The 15495-nt window shown below is 37.9% G+C and overlaps 1 protein-coding gene across 14 annotated transcripts in view; it reads left to right on the forward strand.

The window, feature by feature from the left end:
* SLO2 (slowpoke 2) overlaps window positions 1-15495 on the forward strand; it is a 175404-nt gene that overhangs the window by 120177 nt on the left and 39732 nt on the right. For 12 of the 14 annotated variants that reach the window (XM_043422166.1, XM_043422167.1, XM_043422158.1 and 9 more), the window contains 5 exons: window positions 861-960; window positions 1340-1538; window positions 9344-9418; window positions 13669-13752; window positions 13877-13971. In XM_043422166.1, the coding sequence (XP_043278101.1) occupies window positions 861-960; window positions 1340-1538; window positions 9344-9418; window positions 13669-13752; window positions 13877-13971 (553 nt within the window). The remainder of the gene's footprint in view (window positions 1-860; window positions 961-1339; window positions 1539-9343; window positions 9419-13668; window positions 13753-13876; window positions 13972-15495) is intronic. The other 2 variants (XM_043422160.1, XM_043422161.1) reach the window with 2 other exon arrangements.

The raw sequence follows: 15495 nt of genomic DNA on the forward strand, positions 1-15495 counted from the left end.
CTTTGAACCACAAATAATTATAGAACGTCTGCATTTTCGTTTGTCGTCAGCCACGATATTATCCACTCTACAGGATCATCTGATCGGTTATTTGCAAGTTTCCATTGTTGAATCCACTTTTTCTTCATTATTTGGGCATTGGTCGGACTTTACTCTTAATTAATTTTCTGGCGTGAAATTGTCTTGCACATCTAGACGTAAGCGTTGGATTTGATAAACAGAAAATGGAAATGATTTGACTGGAGTAAAGGAGAAACAAAAATTGAATTGCAATGACTGTTTTTGTGGACGAAGATTATTTACAATGGAGCAAGAAACCATTCTACAATCGTTTTAAAAGCTAAGCATTGTTCAATTTCATTTCGCTAAACATTGCAAATCCGATGCATGGATTTCACCGGTTTGAATAATACTCTTTTGATGTCAATCGCAGAATTTTTGGTCGTGCGTTGCCACCGAAGCAAAGCCAAAAACAAGTTTCATTTAACGTTTCGCTTGTTCTCTCAACTCGACGTGTACAATAGTGTTCGACGCCCCAAGATTCAACTGTGCACGGTAGGAGGGGGAGCAGTCGACGAGATTTGCTTTGTGGCGAAACGTTTTCGCGGCCCCTGTTCAAATGGCAGTCTCCATAGACTGAAATCACACGATTTTTCAATACGAAATCCAACGACCTGAATTTTCTCCCATGACGTTTGAAGAGTGCCAACTTTGTGCTGGAAATTTTGAACTATTCTTCCTAAATCCTGATTCCATATTTCAACACCTAACTGTTTTCGAATTGCACACATTCCATCAAAATATTTTTTCATTATATTCAATCTAGAATGATCCAAAAACGCTCTAATTTTCTTTCACAGGTTTGAGGATAAGAGTCGCCAATCTTTTCTTCAAGCTGCTAACATGCTTCCTCTACATATTCAGGGTTATCACGGACACTGTTCCTACTCAGGCTTCGTGGTGAGTTTTAATTCTCAAATGCAGGAAAAATATATACAAACATAAAAAAAAATTGCGATTCCACTAATTCCAGGAAAATTTATAAGAGTCACAAATTCAAAATATTTCTAACGCCTCGTAATGGGCTTCCCTTGTCATTGGCATTTCACCGTGTGACAATTGAATTTGAATAGTGCATTCAGCATTCCACATTGAATGAAATGAGAAAAATTGAATAGTTCAAATCACTGTTGAAATCAAAAGCCACAAAAATTCGAAATATTACCATTTTTTCAATAACTTTTAGAAAGTGTTACAATGACTTTGCAAAATACTGTTCGGTACGGAAAAAAAGACTTCACTTTTCACTCGATATCAATTCGACCCCACATTATTTCAGCTACGGTTGCCAGGCGGGAAACAAATCGGAGATTTTAGCATCGCAGAGTCTGACGGAGGAGGAATTTCGAGAGAACTCGACGATCAATTGGGACGCCATATTATGGGTGAGAAGACCGTTGGAATTATGGGTCGTTCAGGTGATCCTGGCGATGGTGTCGCTGACCGAAGCTCTTTTGCTCGCCTATCTCGGTTACAAGGTACGCATCTTATTGTTACGATGATATTTTTTCGTGTGCTTAACACCTTTATGTTATGAGTGACTGTGGAGATTATGGGAAAGTGCGCACGCCTCTTATTTGACGTCATAGCATTTCGGTAAATCGTTTGATCGTGAAATCCGGTGAAAATCTGAACTCTAAAATGATTCGAAAATTCATTGAAAGCGATTCGACGAATCCGATGCGTTAATTCGATCATCAAACCACCCAAATGTAGGCTTCTTTTCATTTTTCAGTGGATTTAATTTTATAGGTTTTTCGAATTTTATCACGGACTTATTTCAATGCGTAATAAATGCCATAAAGTAAAAGTAAGGAAAACAAATGCATCACTCAAGCGCGAAGGCCCTCGTTCAGAATCACTAAGAATAACATCAAGGCCTCCAAAGGCATTATTTTGTCGAGCAATATTTTCCATATTTTGAAGGAAACTTCATTATATCCGGTTATTATCGTCCATTTTGTTTACTCGAGTATGTTAAGTGAGGTTCTAGCGTTCATTAAGACCCCTGAAGTTCACGGTTCGGTGTACCAAATCCCAAGGCAAGAGGTTCATCATCGACGTAATTGGGCAACTCTTAACCGCTGGAAAATGCTTTGTTGGTTATCCATATTCGTGCCCACGTAAACTTGGCTGCGTCTATTAAGCATTTGTTCAAATAGAATGCGATTTTGTCACGGCGAGTGGCGGATGTTCTTTTTGTTAGAGCGAAAAAGTTGACTAAAGTCAACTAGACAAGTTTAATTTATTTTTCGATTCGTGGAGTTCGATGGAAGTTTTTCGGAAGCTATTGACGATTGTGAGCGATGCGGAAACGCGTCTATGAAAAAATGAGGTTGCAACATAGTCCTATGATTTGGAAAAAATTCTGATATAATTCGAATAACAGTCATGAATTCATTTTCATTTTGCCATAGACTCGATTCATTTATAAAAGAATGAGTAGAGAACTGAAAATTCGGCAACTTTATTATTAATTGTCCAACAGCCATCGATATAATTTTATTATGAAGAAACGAAATGAAAAAATTAATTTGAATAAAAACTGCTTGAGGGGGAAAACCAGGAAACCTGATAATGCCTTTCCGATACAAAGCATAGCCTCTAAATGTGAGTTTAAAAAGCTTGAAATATCCTTTCATCAACAAGGCACTGCAGCTGAAATAAACGAATTGAAAATACAAACCGTTCTCACTCTCTCGACTAACTCTGACATTCAAAGAACAATGTGATTACAGTACCTCACAAAGAGAGTTCCGCGCAAGAATTTTTTTTCTCATGATATCCAGTTTCTTTGGTCGCTGAAACACGTTTTGGTATAAACTAGGAGAAAATGCATTTGAACTTGAAAACAAAGAAAGAATCGACAAACAGATGCAAACCTCGGGCTTTGCTCAAAGCGAATCTTTAACGTTTGAAACAAAATGCTGTACACAAAATAACCGTTGTTCGAACGAAGCTTTGCGTAACAGTAATGACATTTGTCCAGCTGGTTCGGCGATTTTCAAGAGAACTTAATATCTCGATTGACGTGTACAAAAATATGAGAAAATCTTATTACATCATCCTGCTGAGTTTGAAATATCAGTAATTGTTTCGAATCGGGGCTCCAGCTTAAAATGGCTCCATTTTTTTTCATAATGTATCTTGTGAATCAGTAATGCTACAACATGCAATATTGTAAAATAAAAATTAAAAAACCCAAACATGACACGATTTGGCTTCAAGATTTTTTATTCATTTAGAAAAATGACTATTTCTCTTACACGTCCAATAAGGATAAATCTAATTGAAAATAGCACAATTTGGAAACCAACAATTTCCAGAAGAAACTTTTATTCGTTGAAAATTCATTAGCTGCATGGGTAGCACCCAGTGACCTTGATGAATTCTTCGTTATCTTCCTTAACTCGAATCGTCAAAAATATTTGACCTTAAAGTCTAAAATTCCACAAATAACATTTCAGTAAATTTTTAAAATAATTTCCTTGGTAGGATCCCAACAAAATAGGTTTCCAAAGTAGGTTGACAATTAAGAGTAACCCGCCAAACAATGTTGCGTTGCTTGAGAAGAAGGAAATATTACAAATCAATGTAATTTGTGTATCACAACACAGTCGTGAAGAACAAATTAGATTCGTTGGGAAAATATTGAGCCAACAAAAACCTGTTTGCATATCCACTCAATTCACAGTCCCTTATCGTGTTAGAAAGTAAAAAGAACAAAAATCGAAAAAACTTGTGCTCTCCAAGATTTTCTGAAAAATGGTGTGCCCGAAAATCAATGATGTTTCCTATTGTTATTTCTACGTGGGACTTTGAAAAATGTTCAGTGCTTGAGTCTGTAATCGTTAAGGTAGCGTGCGAATATTTATTTCTTAACATTGATCAAGAATCTGCCCGTAAAGGATTCGATCTATAGGAGCAGGTGTCGAGTCTGAGCGCAGCTCCGAGTTTCAATTTATGGTGATGAGTACATCAGCATAAAAATCCAGAAGATTGTAGCTTTGATGGATCAATGGAACGCCGCTTGAGAGATAACAAGTCACGAGATGAAGGGATCAGAGACGTAGCTCTGATTTTCCAAATCCCAACAATATTATGTTGATCGATGTATAAAAAGCCATGAAAGCTGGAGGACTAACTCATCTGGAAAAGTTTTTGCTTCTCTCTCTTCATATCTCCTGCGCAGCCACTTTTACCTTTACACCTCTGCAGTGAGGCGATTGTCCTTTGCTCGACACGATTGGAGAGTGATGAAACTTTCTATTCCCTCTGCTTCGTCTACCTCTCGACATTATGGGTCGCATCCCTTGAGAAAGCAGCATATAATTGAAGGGCTCTTCCCTAGTTTATACATGATTCCCTCACGCTCCTTGGCAGCGAGAGAAATTCCATCAAAATCTCATGACCTGACACGCCGATGGCTTTACGTTTTCGGTTTACAAGCGACGCCAATTCCATTAGTGGCTTGAAGCTAGTCGCATGGAAACGTGAAAAAAAATTCATTTAGGCTCAAATTCGAATTAGAACTGCAACTTGATGTTTCCATCCATCCACTCGAGATATGTAAAGTTATTTCATTCAATGGAATTGAAATTTCTGAGAAAAATCGAGCCCACAAAATACTCAGGAGATTCAAACAATTCTTTTCCAAGTAGAGAGTAGAAAATGAAGTTTCATTTTAATTTCACTTCCTGTTAGCTATCCCTCGCCGAACTACAAAGCCTATTGCAGCTTGACATTCCGGACTGTCACAAAAACTGCATCATAAGACAGCAATTAATCATATTGCTTCTGATCTCATACAGACTTTGTGCTCCCTGACACAATACCATCACTAAAAAGTGGAATCCCTCTATACATATATGTGGAATAAGGGTTCGTTTGGTAAAACTTGCTCGGAAGTCAAGTGTGCCAGTATCCTTTGTAGTTGACGAGTTTTCCGAAGCACACTCGTCTCGTCGAGTTCGTATATGAGGGCATACAAGTTTTTGTCGGTGTGCATGTACAGCAGGTGAGGTTTTTATGTTTTGATAGTCTCTGTGTAACGGATGATCCAAGAGAGAGACTGTAAATAGTTGGGAAACTCTCGAGTTTTCATACATCCGTTGAGGATATATTGAGGATACGTGACAGGCCAGAGAATCCGGGAGAAGAGAGAAAAATAAGGAGCGAAGGACGGAGCGAGGCAAAGAAGAAAAGACAAAGAAATCGAGAGAGGAAGAGAGGGAGATTGAGGTTATGGTAGGTGGCAGCAGGGGGGATGGAAAGGTTACTCGTCGGTGAACCCTCAAGAAACTTATAGAGCTCATTCGAGCTAGAGGTTACGTTTCTGTGGCACTTGAGCGAAGAAAAGCCGAGTGGGTAAAGCAAAGAGAAATATAAAGAAAAAAGGAGGCTGGCAGAAAGAGCGAGAGGGAGGAGAGGGCAGGGGGAAAGAGATACAGAAATCCAAGACGCGAAAAACAAGAAGAAAAGCACTCACAGAGAAGCCAGGACGACGAGAAAATGGAAAATACAGAAAGTACACTGGAAAGAATAAAAAAAAGAAAGAGTTTTCAGTGGCTTCGACAGACGTGCGCTTATATTTCTTCCTCTATCCGTATCGTACTCACGTTATAACGCTATTTTACTGTACCGCAGCACGTTACTCGGCTCCACAGATAGTAATACGCGTGTATTGAGATTCAACGTCGCGACGTCGACCACTGCTTTCTATAACATTTTCATACAACCCCCAACCGGAACCCCCGATCGAAGACGAGTTTTATTCCAGTCCCAGACATCGCCAATATAGATATCAACATCAAATTTTTCCGTCTCTTCTCCAACACCTATTTTCAAACGAAAATAAATCTTCGATTAAAAAAACTGTCAATTTTCATGGGTTCTTGATAAAATATAATTTTATTTCCGAACTAATATATTTCGTAAACGAAATATTTTCTTGGTTTCCACCAATTGTTTTGAGTCGAAACATTCATTCATTATTAATTTTCATAAATCTTCATAAATCGTCGTTTGGATCACGAAAATGCGAGTTTTTTAAATTCTCAGACTTCATTTATATCGCTGATGCGTAGTCGAAATGTCAACTTACTATGAAAAGCAATTTCCTCCGGATGCCAAAAGTCTATTTTTTTACGTGCTCGCAATTGAAATTTTTTTCTGATGAGAATTCGGATGAGTAACGATGGTTTTACCTCGAGAATGAAAGGCGAACAGTTTCCATATTAATTTTTTATAACTACACTGAATTTAAAGCAGAACTCACCCGTTTCCATGCACTTGAATGTGTTGAACGTTTTCGTTCTTGGACTTATTCATGAGCATGTATATATGGCGGTTTACCACGAAAATTGGGTCGATACAATGAGGGATCAAAACCATTTATCGGAAACGTATAGCGACGAGGGGGGAAGAATCGATGCTACGCGATCGGTGTTCGAGTAAAAGTATCGTACAAATGTTTATTACGAAAAACGTATAGGAATATTATGGGTTTGAATAAAAAGGGGTGGAAAGGGCTACAGAAATTGCCGAGGATGTTTAAGCCAAGCTATACGATAAGAGGTTTATCGACAATAATCTTTGTCGATATTCATGGCGACGTATCCAGCGAGTGTGAAAGCTTGGAAGAAAAGTGTGAGGAACCCTGAAAGCATCCGAGCTCAGCCCTTCCACGCGAGCGATTACGAGAGGGCGTTACAACAAACGTGAAAGTGTTCTGTGTCATTCGTGTATATCGGGGATATAAAAACTCTCTTATAGTTGTTTTATCCCTCCGGGTTTGCTTGCCCCCTTCACTCGGAGCCCTTTCTTTTATCGACCAATCGCTTCGTCGTTGTTTGTACCGAAATCTGAAAAGCAGCTGCGAACGAAATTCTTTCAGGCTGTTCGACCGAAAGAAAAACATACGGAACCGGCCACGGTGAATCGAACCCTGCTAAGCTCACTCTTCGTATATAATGTATGCTAAAAAAATGGAATTTCAGCTCGTTAGTAGAATCGTTATAACACTCTTCAAACACTGTTTTCGAAAAGACGATCTCGCCATATTTCAAAAAGATATGAAGCTTCTTATAAAATAGTAAAAAAATGTTATTAGATATTTTTCAAGTAACAATGTCTGAAGAACATTCTCACCAAATTTCGTAAAGATCGTCTAATACTGGAATATTTAAACGCGATTATCTCAAAATCGTTTTTTTAAAAATACATTTGCGGGGGACACGTTTACTAAAAATCTATTAATCTGATCCATACTGAATTTATACCACTTATTTATTATAATAATAGCTAGGGCTTGGACGAAGGATTTCGTATTTTGTTGGACAAAAAAAATTGTAACAGAAGAACCGAAAATTTAGCACCTCAAAAATGAATTTTTTGTTAAAACTGTCGCCATTTTTTTTAAATAAAATTTTTACGAATCCCTCATCCAGGCCCAAGCTATTATTATAATAAATACGTGGTATAAATTTGGTGTGGATCGGATTAATAGTTTTTAGTTGTCATGTCCACCGCGATTGATGCTCAAAAAAGGTGCTACTGGAATACATCTGGAGTTGCGCCATTTCGAGAAACTTTTTGATGAAAAAAATTGCACAAGTACATGAACATATGTACTAACAAATGTCGTTCACAGTTTTTCAATCAACATTTATATTCTAGTCGAAAAAAATCAAGTAAATCACGTTTTTTCGCTCACTGCAAGTGTACGTGAAGCCTTAATTTCTCTTCGTTTTGGTAATAACAGGGTTTGAAAGCCCAACAATTCTGACTAATTTCAACGAATGAAATTCAGTACTCGAAACAATTGATCTTCGAAAATCTCTCAGCACGCAACCGCTGGTGGCCGAAATGCAGGAATTGACGGTTTCTGGGAAGGATTAATTCCCATCGACGCCTACGTAGCTTATTGATTGTGGGATATTGCATTCGCGTCGTGATTAATGGAACCCTTCGTACATCAATACACGCATGAAAGTCTCATTTAATTGGTGTGCCACAGAAAGAACGGAAATTCCGTAACAAAACGTGATATTTCCTTTTTACGTTAAACTATCATTTTCCCCTAGTTATTTGTCCTCGATCAAAATATTTCGTTGGTGGACTACATAATTTGACGTTATCAGAGTTTTCGTCACGATAATAGCGTTGCTTGTCGAACGCTCCTTCGCACGATCTCGCGGCAGATAACAACGAATAAATTATATAGTCAGCTATGGTCGAAATATATTCTTATCGAATCTTTCCGATCATTAGTCACTAATGAGAAAACTCGGAAATAAGGTGGGCGAATAAATTACCGTGACTAAAAGGAGATTTTAGCTAATTTGTATGTTCACTTTATATTATGGAGATTTTTTCAACCCACGGTATGCATTCATCGCGTCCGCCACCTTTTTATACCCAGCTTTTGGAATTTACGGGAGAGCAGTTTCCCAACAAAATCAGTTGCTTTATAAGACAGCATAAATATACTTTGTTCAATAATTTCCATCCATTTTCAAAGGTTTTCCTTTGAGACCGGACACAAAAGCGTTTGTCCCAGAACTTTTTCCCCGAGCTTTTATGCTTCGCGATAGAAAATTTCAACGGGAGTAACAGAGCGGCTTTACGAGAGAAAACAATGGGGAAAATGCAAAAATTTTCTCGATTTAGCAAAAGAAAATGTAAATAAATTGCATCTCCATGCTTATGACCACATCCGCAATGTTTCGTTGGTTGCTCAACGATCTAAAACCATTTTTCCGTATCTATGCCAACGAGAGATAAGAGCGAATGGGAAAAATAACGTATTTTCTTTCTCCTCCGAGGGACACGATATTTTCGATGACACGGAAAAACTTTCATGTTTATCCGACGAAAATTTAGAGGTAGAAAAAAAAACAATATTTTGAAATAGCTATCGAGAGGCGAGCGTGCTTTTCCTTCATTTTTTTCTGGTTGATGCTTGCGAGCTACTTGTTTGACCAAATCTTCAGAATTATCGAATAAGCTCGTATACGCATTTGTGTTTGACGTTATAAATCATTCAAATGATTTGCAAGGTTTGGACTCTCGCAGCGAGAAACGATTTTCATTTACTGCGTTTATTTGCTTCCGAATTTCTTAATCTTTATTCCTCGAGCATAACGCCATATTTATTCGTGCCTTGTGCTAACGACAATAATAATAAAACAAAAATTGTGCAATTGTTTAACGATTAATCAACGCGCTTAACATTGTTAAGTACGTCACTGGGTATGTTGAGCTGTCTTCCTAATGTCCACAGGGAAACATCTGGCAGCAGCTGTTATCGTTCCACTTCATCCTGGAATTGGTGAACACAATACCATTTACGATTACGGTGAGTATAGTCATGAACTCGAGCAAGAAGAAAAGTTATTTGTTCGTTCTATTTGGCACTTGAATTTTTGTTGTACACGTCTCTTTTGAGAAAGCGAATAAGAAAAATATTACAGCGCATAAAAAAATTGACATTGCGATACAACAAAAATGATAGTACACAGTCGATCATTTTGCAAATACAATTATTTGCATTTAATCACTAAAATCCATCATCGTTCGAAGTGATCCAGTCGTTACTTCGAGATACAATTTAATCTCAGTGCTATATCAACTGCATTAAGGTAGATCATGCCCGAAGGATCGTATTTTATGGGTGTCTAAATTGGGTCGATTTTTACTTCCTCATTCAAGATATTATCACTCTAAATTAATGTTAGAGTTATTAATTCAAAATTGTAAATACATTTTTTCAACTTATCTTTTGGCGAATGAAATTACAAGCCATTAATTAAACGGGGATGCATCATTGACTGAACCTGAAATTTTATTCGTCCTTGGCTAAAATACTAGAGTTTTTTGTGTAAAAAATCGCTTTAGAGAGCGCAAAGGGAAAACAAAGGGAAATGGATCAAGAAGAAAGTGTTAATAAAAAGACAGAAGGCTTTGACAAAAATGAGCGAAGCCAAGAAGAAACAAAATGCCAAAATAAGTAAATGTGAGGTCATATTTCGTTCAATCTTTAACGTAATCTTTATTACTAGTAAGACAATCGTCTTGGATTTTTTCCCAAACCTTCATTATACACTTCATCGTTATTGTGTACTTTTTTATAAACTTTGTAAGAAGTATTCATTCGTTATATATGGAGAGATAAACGACTTTTTACGCATAGTCCCTACACCATTGTGTGTTTTTCTTTATATTTAAACACGTTTATCTAAATAACCAATAAGACGAACCCTTTAAAATTTGACATGCGTGTCAATCGACTATGCATTTAAACTCTGTGTGAATTTCAATACTTTTTTAAGAAAATCGTTTCGTGCATGAACTACCTTAAAATACTCGAGACACGATCCAGTCAATACTGACACAGGAAAAAAATAAATAAGCGAAAGCCATTACTGCGTCAATCGGATCAGTTGGTGGTAACAAGAAACACTTGATGCAAGGCGATATTTTTGCTCTCGCTAAGTAGCTTGTAAGGTCGCGTTTCCCCTCAATAAGCAAAAAGAGAAACAATAAAAGAAAAAATAAAATTACACGATGTAATTTCCCATTTTATGTTCCCCTTTTGCTTTGTTATAATTCATATTCTTCCACCTCTGTAATTCCGATACGACCCTCCCCACAGAACCTCAGCATATCATTAAACCTACTCAATGATGATGTAACACGGACGTAGAATACGTAAGTGATCTTTCAAATGTCGTCCGCGTCACTCTCAGTGGCTTGACCTTTACACTTACTCAGGCACATTCATGAAGACATATACCTTCGTGAAGCATTCAACTTCATTACGAGCCCCGTCAGTACCATAAATTCATTGCATTTTTATCCGAAAATATAGTACCTCATAAAAAAACTATTTTCATTCCAAATGAAAAATGGGATTTTCAAATAATCTGTTTTAGTTTTAGTTTGGGTATTTGCAGTATTGCAATACTGAATTTGATGACTAATCAAATCGTGACCTCGGACTACCTTCAGTTTTCTCTTCACAAAAATGTTCGAATTACTTCGATGCTTTTTATTTCTCGAAAGAATTTAATTAGTAAAAGACGAGGTTTTTCCTACACGCTATTTCAATCGCGATGGAACGTTTTTTCATTTATTTAAATATAAAATTTTTCATTTCACGGTAATTCATTTCGTCTAGTTCACTACTAGCTAGAAATTTTATGGCTCGAATCATTTTTATCATTAATAAATTAGAACTTTCGTCAAAATATTGGGCTCGAAAGCCCGAAAATTAGAACGATCATTAAGATCCTTTGGACATTGGTGCTTCATTACGCACCGTCTTGTTCAATAATTTCCTCTGAAATGAAGAATAAAGGATGTCAAGAGCCTGGCGACGAATTGACGTAGAGCAGGTCATCTTTATATATTTATACAACCATTTTTAACCGCGTTGTATAACCCCACCTGGCCACAGTTGTTATTGATCGTCACAAATTAATTTTCCCTAGTTCTCCTTCTGAGCGAAGCTTTGTCATTCATCGAGGAAAAACTTTGTTCTACCACGCTTAGCATCGTGAAATGTGTGCATTGTGCGAGGCTCGTACCCCAGAGCTTTGCGCTCTTGATCAATCTCAGGACATTAAGCCGAAGGGACAGAAACGGAGGAAAGAAGAGCTGAAATTTTTGGTCCAAAAAACAATTTTCTGCAATTCATAATCGTACATTCAGTTTTCCTGATCCTAAATAATATTTATATAAATGCAAAAGTGCGTTTGTTTGTCTTTCCTTTACGCCATAACTGAGCAACCGATCTACTTGATTTTTGGCACAGAGTTAGTTGAAAGGACGGAGAGTAACAGGCTACTTTTGGTAATGAAAAAAAATCAAATTCCCGAGGAAGATTGACAGGAATATTTGTATTTTTACACAAAAAATTGTCCTTCATTCGCGTCCTAACGAAACAACCAATCGACTTGATTTTTGACATCGATTTTTGGCTACTTTATTCAGTCCTGGTCGGTGTCTTATTCCTCCTCGCAAAGTTTTTCAAATAACGATGCGAGCGAAGCCGCGAGTAAAAGTTCGTGTTTTTATAAATTTGTTTTACCATCCGAAATACTCAAATATTTTCAGCATAAAGCCTCCCATATACACGCTTATATTATGCATGTTTATGCAAAGCCGAAACGCGGAGTAAAAAACTCGCCGTTTGACGAGACAAACAGTCGTCGGAGCGGACCACTTTGTCTTGAAAAATGCATAGCTCGTGATATTATCCTCAATTTTGCGTGGTGTTTGCCCCTGTCCCACCCTCGTTCTTTTGCACTCCGTCTAGTTCCGTTCGTCCCGGGCTTTCGGCTTGTTAAAAAACACCAAATTAACGTCCGCTGGGGATTACAAATATCACCTCGTCGCATCGCAGTCCCAGTTCCATAAAAAAATGCTGATTAAACATTTACATTTGTGCTTATATTTGTCTTACGCTATTGTCGGAAATCTGATTAGCCGCTTGAACTTTCCTGGTTAGAATTTTTCCACGTTAATTCGTCGTTTTGAACACGGCGAGCATTTCATTTTTCAATAGCTCTCAAAGTTTTTCCGCATTTTTTCCATGCGCATACCCTGCTTTAGGTCCTTCGCAAACAATCCGAAACGCTAACAAATCAACAGCAATAATTATTCGTCAATATTGAAAACGATGATTTGTATTATGAGCCAATAACCTAATCCGGTGTTCGTTCGATCTCGTGGAATAACGTGACGTCCAACCCCGCGAGTAGAGTAAACTTAATGCTGCGAACAGACAAACACGCATTCATACATAATTGAGTCAAGATGATCCGAGGAAAGTCTTGCGTCATTTTGAGAGCTTGCATCGAATTTGACTCTTGTGTAATTTTCAACTTTATTTAAATGGGAACAATAATTCACGAAACATCAGTATTTGCCATCGATCCGAAGCGAAAACTCGAATAAATTAGAAAATTGAAAAATATTGAAACCCTTCGAATATTCATATGGAAAAAATCGATAAAACCAACAACTTATCAACGTCATGGTGAGTATAGACTTATCGTTCCAGAAAATTCGGTGTCCAGGCATACGAAATCCCTCAAAGTACTCGGGTTGTCACGATTGCGCAATACCAAAGTGGTCTAAATTACGTCGTGCAGAGCGTCCATCCATCACGTTCTTATTTCTCTCTGCTGGCGAGCCCTTGAATATAATTTTTTATGTCGTTTCGAGCATCTACGGATCACGGACATAAAAATAAAGAGGAGTAAAAGAAAATCCTAATATTTTCCGAATAATCTTGGAAATATTGTTAATAACTACAATCCCAAAAATAACTTCTCATTTGAAATGTTCATCATTTGTAAGATATGATAATCACCAAATGTCAGAATCAATGCTTGATTGAATCATCCAAGATAAATCCGCAGACAAAAATTTCTGACAGTAAATTCTTCAGATTCTCAAACGACGACGAATTTTTTGTTCGAATCCGTAGATAAGTCGATCTTTAAATTATGTAGAAGGACATCGCAATAAAAATTTCTGGCCTATTGGCTCTCGAATAAAATGATTTCATAGGATAATTAAATTTGCAAACTGCTGTTTCAGCTTCTCTATCCTCCGATGCGAAATCTCTTTATACCGGTGTTTCTCAACTGTTGGTTGGCGAAGCACTCCCTGGAGAATATGTTCGTAAGTACATAAAATTCTAACGGCGATTTTCTCGTTGCTTCGCATTCAAAGTTTCGACGGTGATGCGTCGTTCAATGTGTTTACTGACAAATTTCGTATCTTTTTCCCGTTTTCCTTTGCGTAGAACGATCTGCACAGGGCGATGCAGAAATCACAATCAGCTTTGAGTCAACAATTGATGATCCTCAGTGTCACGTTACTGTGCCTTGTCTTTACCAGGTAAGACGAATTTCCTATTACACTCGATATATGAGAAGACAATAAACGATAAAGACGGTGGGAGGGTTTGTGTACATTAGAAATTGCCAAGAGCAAAGGAATCTTCGAGCAGCTGTCAAGATTCGAATTTCCACAGGTACAGATAATGGTGACATCGTCGATGCAGAGTTTTGTTTCTTACACAATTTTAAATTAGTTTCACTGTTTCATTGAGTGGCGCGACCATGAGCCTGGGCAGTGTCCTTTGCACCAACTCGTTTGTCCCTTCGAAGGTTTTATGTGAAAATTCGGCATTGGCGACGCCTCGATTTGTGTGTCAATATTAAGGATTTTGGTACATTCCAAGCTCAAACAGAAACTTCAAAGTAGACTAAGCACTGCATCCAACCGTTCGTGCAGCTTTTCAAGTACAGCATAATATTCTCTCGAGCGTGAGAGTATGTGAATTTCATATCTTCACGAATGGAGTAGAATTTCACTGTGACTAGAATTTATACACACTGAAACACAAACTCGTACCCAGTACAAAGTCACAGAGGTTTCCCTCTTTTCCTCGACTTCAGGAAGCTGATAGAAAATCATGCACACAAGGAAAATCGTGGACGAAAACAAACCGGAGAACAACCCATGTCCAAATGAACTTCCACGTCGGTCATTGTTTTCGATCCAAGCCCTGGAGCATCGAGATTCTGACGTTGATTCTCCCTCGTCGTCATTCTCCACTGTTGACGTTTCGCTACAAGCCAAACCAACCTGACGCTCATGCGTTGGATATTCCAAAGTGCTTGCATAGGATTCCCAAAAGCTCATTCTCAGAGTAATCACTCTAATTGAATTAAACTACCGATGAGAGTTCCATTCTTATTCATTTCTCCCTCTGACGAACCAATGCAACGAGACATCCGTTACATTTGGGGAAAGCCTATTCGAAGAGAGAAAAAGAAAATTCGGATCGGGTGAGGGTGACGTACCAAGAAGAGCTTTTGGTACTCTTGAGCTGTACATGCTCTGAGAATATCATAACTTCGCAATCCCAGTTTCCGAAACCCCCTTTAAGGGCTCATAACTGATGTAACTGCATTTGGTTAAGAAAATTCTGGTCCCGATTCGGCCCTAAGGCGAATGCACTGTAAACGGAAGAGGACCTCGATTTTTCCAAGTACGAAGTAGAACCAGGAGCATCAACATTTTTTCTGAAAGCGTCAAAATCCCTTCTTAATTTAACCTCGTTAAGGGTGGATTTAAAGGGGAAAAATGAGGCTGATCATATGAAAATGGACGATCAATTTAATCTGAAATTGTTGGGCATCGAGGTCCCAGTGCTGCGCATTGAGTTTAACGTTCTTTGGATGCGGGATCTCTGATAAACAAGTCATATACACACGAGCTAGAAAGCCGGGGGCAACGTTGCTGCAGACGAACAATTAATAAGTGATTCAATTATAGCGACTGAAGCCAGTGGTAGAAAATGCAACAGAAACCTCCGCGGATAGTTATAAATTCTGTGCTTTATCTTTTTCTCTC

The sequence above is a fragment of the Venturia canescens genome, chromosome 6 (genome assembly GCF_019457755.1).
Source record: "Venturia canescens isolate UGA chromosome 6, ASM1945775v1, whole genome shotgun sequence".
Lineage (NCBI taxonomy): Eukaryota > Metazoa > Arthropoda > Insecta > Hymenoptera > Ichneumonidae > Venturia > Venturia canescens.